This window comes from Pundamilia nyererei, unplaced genomic scaffold (genome assembly GCF_000239375.1).
Source record: "Pundamilia nyererei isolate P.nyererei 1_Seehausen unplaced genomic scaffold, PunNye1.0 scaffold00001, whole genome shotgun sequence".
Taxonomy (NCBI): Eukaryota; Metazoa; Chordata; class Actinopteri; order Cichliformes; family Cichlidae; genus Pundamilia; species Pundamilia nyererei.
The window spans coordinates 6,987,637-6,994,172 of NW_005187402.1; the positions used below are offsets into that span (position 1 = coordinate 6,987,637).

The window sequence follows — 6,536 nt, forward strand, 5'->3', positions numbered from 1 at the left end:
AAAAAAAAAAAAAAAAAAAAACAGAACAAGAGGATACTGAAGCTGCGGTCGGTGATCTCCAGGTTCCACAGGTTTATCCGAAGGTCATCGGTGGAGATGAAGGTCTGAAGGTCGGAGTTGACAGAGATGGAGTTGATGTGGTAGGTATGGGCGTTGCTGAACACCCGTCTGGCTGTAGCCTCGACCATCAAATCCATAGGCTGAAGCACCGGCACCTGGAGTGAACATTTAAGGGAAAATGTAAAGTAATGCAGACAAATATGCAAGAATAGGAAAATCAGCTTGAGGTTTTTGAGGGTAGTAATTACTAGGCTGGCCTTCTGTGAGTGTATCTGTGTCTATACTTGTGTCGGTGTGTGTGATTGTCCAGATATTTTAGTGAGGACCATTTGGGCAGTTTTGTGTGTGTCTGTGTGTGAGGCACAATCGGATGACTCCGGGGATTTATTTGACATTTACTCCGCAAATCTTAATGACACAGAAGCTCAAGGGCTGCTTGATGAGTTGGTTCAATCAGACCGCAAATATCTCTCTGCTACACAGCTACCCAGTAATCACGCCTCCTTCTCTTTCTCCAAGTCACTCCCGCTTTCTTGTTTGTGTGTGTGTGTGTGTGTGTCATGGAGAAAGAGAAAATGGAGAGAAATCGAAGGAGGTGGAAAAAAAGACATGGCCCGAGGGCATCGGCAGGCCCTGCTGAGGAATGATAACTGAACTCTGCAGAATTAAGACAAGCTTGCACAGACACACACACGCAGACACACAAGAACCCAGAGTTGCACATTGCTGCTCGGGCTTCAAAGAAGCCCAGTACCAGTCTGCATGCAGCCCCCCGTTGGCCAGATAAAACCCAGACAAAGAGAAGAGAGGGGAGGGAGCGAGGAGAACAAATCGGCTGCTTCTTCCCTTTTTCTCTCGTCCGTTGCTGGCACTGACAGAGACATGGCAGCCCAGCAGGCTGCTGTATCTCCGTGGATGTCACTTTATTTCCATGTCTTTCACTGGCTGTCCAGAGAGACACAGAACATATTAACCCATAACCCCCGAACACTGACAGTTGTGCCGTTCAGCTTGCCCCTTGCAGATTCGCTGTGATCTGATTGTCTTTGTAACATAATATATTTATACATTTCTGCCTTAAAAATAATACTTCAAAGTAAATCAGTAGGTTATAATGTTTTATATATGTCTTTATGAGATACTGAATGATAAACTTTAAATCATTGTATGAATTCTAGGATGAATATTAGTGAATTCCTCCCTCTCCTCCTCTGCTTTCTCCCCCTGCTGAGATTTCACAGCCTCTAAACAGGATTGCCACAGTCCCGGCCTGTCCTCCAGGTTGCTATGATCCCCTGGCCAGCCAGACAAAGAGGGACAGACACGCTGAACACAGCACTAATCTGCAATGGCAGACACACACAGACACAGTCCTGTGTGTCTGTGTGTGCCCTCTTTTGTGTGAAAATTAAATAGGTAGCGGAGTGATAAAAACGAGAGAGAGAGAGAGAGAGAGAGAGAGAGGATGATCCCTTCACGGTGTTCATCTCAGCGCACATATTGATCGCTCATTCTCAATTTCTTCTGCCAGAAGTTCAAAAGAGTCCAAAGATAGCAGGTTGCTTTGTTGGTGTCAGACTCTCATTTATCGGGACTGAAACTGATCACAAATGAAAAAACAACTGTGACACACACAGGCGTGCAGCATATGTCACTAAGAAGTTTATGCTGGATTAAAGGCTATCATAGCATAAAAGGCTGAATGCTAAATTTTGACTTAATCAGCTTATCTGAACTCTTCTTGCTTGGATTCCATGTGCAGGTCTTTCCAGAAACGCTGGTTCATTCAAAATACGTGAGCCTGGGTTACAAGCAGCAGTTGTGGGATCTGTAAAACAGGAATCTACCAAAAGGTTAAATGAAAGATGCTACTGCTAGGTGATGCTTTTAATTTCGTTTTTAAACTGAGCACCACAAATATTCTTAAATATTTCTGATATCCATGCATAAATAAATAAATAGTTCTCCATCCATCTACCCTCTGTTATCTGGGTCATGGGGGCGCTGGAGCCTATCTCAGCCTCCACAGAGCACAAATATTCTTCATTTTTGTTATTTATGGATATAGTGGCAGTAAATTGTCATGTTTTACTTTTTTCTATAGTAGTTTTTTCAGTCTTAAGCCACCCGGACCACTGATGCATGGCTTCAAATATTTCATTTTTGTCAGATTTACCGCAGTCTCGTTGGGTCATCCAGCCTCCCCTCAAATAGAAAATCTGTGGTTTTTAGTGACAGAGAATAAAAACTCTGCCATCACTGACTCTAATTTTCACGTCCATAAATTGCAGTCCATTTCATTGTGGACTAATTCAAAGTAGTGCCATCGATGCAATGTTTTCATTCCATTCAAATGTTGTGCACTGTCTAATAAAGTGAGTGTAATCTAGTCGCAGCTTATTTTCACCGCAGTGTATGTGACATCATGGGTGTTGTGACACTCAACAGTTTCACATACCCGTAGAGTGGTGATGGTGGATGGGTCTCGGATCCGTCCGTCCTCATCCTTCAGGTTGTAGCCTTCAGGGCGCTTATCCCTCTCACTGATCTTCCACAGCTTCACTGTCTTGTCTGAGGTGGACACGTCACACAGGCGCACAGACATACACAAAATACAGTTAGATCACGGCTCAGCAGAGTGAATCTCAGATACAAGATGGATGCGGGGGGCTGGGGATACAATCTGGCAAGTAGCTGGGCAGAAGCCAGCAAGGATGATGAATGGCGACTCCTGCGTAGATTCTGATGTCACCGATATCAATCTACAAGTTGACTTAATTTCCCTGCTGCTGTTTATACCCTCGCCCCTCCCCTCCCACACCCTGGAAAAGCCATCTGGGTTGCTTTTCAATTTTTGCATCATATAAACATCGGTTACATCTCATCTTCTCGGTCTACTGAAGTGGATGGCAGCCGCAGTCAGGTTGTCTGCTTTTTTTTTTTCCTCTCCCCTCTTAATTTCCGCTGCGATGCCGGTGTCAGAGCAGCGAGGCCATCGCCACAGGACTCTCCACCATCTGCTCCAGCCACCGCAAGCACGTCTGTAGCAGCCATGCGTGAAGCCCACAATCTGCAAGACGTCTCTCAGCTGATGTGTGTACTTGTCTGCTGTGGCTCTCGTACATGTACGGCATGTGTGGTGGCACATGCCTTAATATGTGGCCCTGCTGTGACAGCCATGCATGAAGCCCTTAATCTGAAACTCTTCTGCAGGTGACACTTGCTCACCCAAGCAAAACAAGCAACACTGTGTTCTCCCAAAAAGTCAAAAAGACACTGTCAAGTGATATTCATCACACCTCCTTTTACATCAACTGCAAATCTGAGCATTCTGCAAAGTGACGAATGAATCATTTTGCACAGTACCTGACTAATAACACTAGCTCACATGTAAACATACTCCAGTGTAGGGCTGGGCGATATGGCCTAAAATCCCTATCGCGGTATAATTTGAAGCACGTGCGGTAACGATATATATTGCGATATATTATTTTCTTCTGTATAAGGTATTTTCCACACTATAAGGCACACTTAAAATCCTTTAATTTTCTCAAAAATCGAGAGTGTGCCTTATGTATGAATTCTGGTTGTGCTTACTGACCTTGAACCGATTTTGGCGTGCAGAAATCTGTTAAAAAATGTTTTAGTACAACTTTGGTAAGCCACACTGCTTGATGGATTGTCAGAGCATTACGGCTGCCGTAGTGAGGAGCTTCGCGGAGTAATCTGGGTCCAAAACTCCGTCCACTTCAGGTCCCAAAGTCAAACGAACACAGAGTTAAAAACGGTCTAAATTCTTTCATCTTTAATAAAATCATCAGCGATGCTGCTTTACCAGGTGTAACAATTAAGTTTAACATCCAGGCATCCATGAAAACAGAATTTATTAAATTTAACGGAGTTAGAAGTTAACAGGAAGTTAGCTCGCTAGTTTCCACCTAAACATGACATACCATGTTCTGACTGAGAGATTTTTGAAACTAATTCAAACGTACAGCTCTGCTACCACTTCGAACATAAATGAAGACAGAAAACTAAACAGCATTGGTGTTTGCAGGGTTACTGAAGTTGGACTACCTGGTATATAATGTTGTGCTACGTGATTGCTAGCGACACAGCTATGTTAGCATAACATTAGCGCAGTGAAGCTGGGGAATGAACGCCAACTTTTTTCCATTCGATAAAAGTTAACGTGAGGGATTCTGGTGGTTAGGGACAAATGCAATAGCTGCGATGCTTTCGACCAAAACAGGCGCTGCTTGATGACGTCATCAACATGCGCTATCACGATAGAGCGGTGTAGTCAAAATCTTTATCGTTGGCCAAATTTATATCGTTTCTATCGTATATCGTTTCTATCGCCCACCCCTACTCCAGTGATAGATTATTGGTTCTTTTGACCATTCTGATAGTTGTGCTGCTCTTACAGCACCTTAGGTGTACTGACCGTTGGTGGAAAGCAGGAAATATGCTGCATTCTGCTGAGGAAGCCATTTGATCTTGTTGATCTTCTCCTCAATCTCCAAACTCTTCAGGTAGTCAAACTCTGGCTCATGGCTCTGGAATGTGCTGTAAACATTGTACTCCCCACGACGCTGGGGCTGACTCTTACTCTGCAGAGGAAGAAAAAAAAGAAAGTGAAGCACAGGTAGACTTTGTTTTTTTTTTTGGTGAAAGTTTCATTAGATTCCCGTGATTATAAGACAGGTGTAAATGATTCAATATTAGATCTAGCATTTTGGAAAAGATGTAATTTATCTTTAATTTATCTTAAATTCCCCCTTAGGAAGCTTACTACCAATAATAATAATGCATTTTATTTAAAAGCACCTTTCAAGACACCCAAGGACACTTGACAATAGAATAAAATACATAGTAGAACAATGACAAAACGTAATAAAACACTTTAGTCAAGCTTTGCATTTGGGGATCTCCTCTCCTAATTCTGGTTTGACACAATTACATCAAGCCCCTACCTCTACGGATGAATAGTAAAAGTTACATGGAAATGATATCTCGTTCTGAGGCTGCGAGATAAGGGTTTTGGGGGGGGTCACCATCTTGTTTGGAAAAATGAGATATGACCAGGAGGGGCAGGTCATTCACTGGCTAACAACTTGTGACTGAAACAACCACAGTTGTTAGCCAATGAGCTAACGGGTAGATAAAATAATTTACAAAAAAAGACTTAATTTTTATGCCGTATGACCCATAATATGAACCATAAACGCAGCAGGTAAGTGTTTAGCATTTCCCATATGTAGGAAAATGGGAAAATATAGGATCAGAAGTCTTTTATGCAACCACAGCCATTGGCATTTGGTGGCCCTCAGACAGTATGCAGGATAGGTTTAAGGAACTTCCGCGAAGACTTCATTTCCCGACCTGGAAGCTATACTTTTTTTTTAGTAATATTAAAATGTTAATACCACAGGAAAAATTAATGAGCGATTTCATGGTGGCCACATCCATTTTTTTATACAGTCTATGATATATTTACATAGATTCTGGAATATTATATGTTGAGTAACAGAACAGACTAGATTTTCGAATTGGGGCTTTCAACAGTACTTTTGTGCCACATTGTTACATGTCTTCATAATGTTGGTCCAACAAAAGCTTTTTGTTTTTTAGCATATTTACAGCTGTCCTTTTGAAATACATCCTCTTGCTTGCTAGTTATAAAAAAAAAAAAACAATCCAATGTTAATGCTTTAAGGCTGTCAAATCCTTTTCAGCTGAAGGACAGCATAATTATCACTGCATTGTTGGCATTTCCTACCTCCTGCTCCCTTTGGAAGACAACCACTCTGCCTCCTTTATCCCCAGTGGCCAACAGCTCCCCCGATGAGTTAAACTCCACCGTTGAGATAATGTCAGCTGCAACACAGGAAGCAGAGCAGACAGGGGGAGAAAATGTCAGTGTGAACAAACCTGTCAAGTATCTGACAGAAAAAAGGAAACACTTTTTCAATGGGATCTTCTAGAAAACACTTCAGGAGAAAAGGGAGGGGAATCTCATGACAGTCCCATAGAGGACTCCTCGGTGCAGACAGCCCAGTTTGGAGGAAATATAGGTTAGGAGAAACCACTGGATGAGTCACTGCATGATAATTGAGACTCTTGTCTGATTGAAGTGAGCCAATCTGTGTTATTTAATTGCACTTCTGCTTATTAGAGGACTCTGCCGCCGCACTCTTGCTCATCACAAAACACATTCAAAAAGCTTTAATGTGTTTTAGCAACATCAGTTATCAGTTGCCTGTATTTTACATTTTGAAGCATCTCTGCATAGCTACAGGTTCACCAGAAAGTAAATATCGGACACCTACCCTTAAGGTAGGTTTTCCTCTCCTCAAAGACATTATATAGCCCAGGGATAAATTGTCATATCATAAAGTCTGTTTCTCACACACACACACACACACACACACACACACACACACACACACACACACACACACACACACACACAC

General features: G+C 42.4%; 1 protein-coding gene across 2 annotated transcripts in view; it reads right to left on the bottom strand.

The window, feature by feature from the left end:
* ppp2r2ba (protein phosphatase 2, regulatory subunit B, beta a) overlaps positions 1 to 6,536 on the bottom strand; it is a 42,173-nt gene that overhangs the window by 6,612 nt on the left and 29,025 nt on the right. For both annotated transcript variants that reach the window (XM_005719610.1, XM_005719611.1), the window contains exons 2-5: positions 5,843 to 5,940; positions 4,508 to 4,673; positions 2,519 to 2,631; positions 38 to 215 (exon numbers count right to left, since the gene is read on the bottom strand). In XM_005719610.1, the coding sequence (XP_005719667.1) occupies positions 38 to 215; positions 2,519 to 2,631; positions 4,508 to 4,673; positions 5,843 to 5,940 (555 nt within the window). The remainder of the gene's footprint in view (positions 1 to 37; positions 216 to 2,518; positions 2,632 to 4,507; positions 4,674 to 5,842; positions 5,941 to 6,536) is intronic.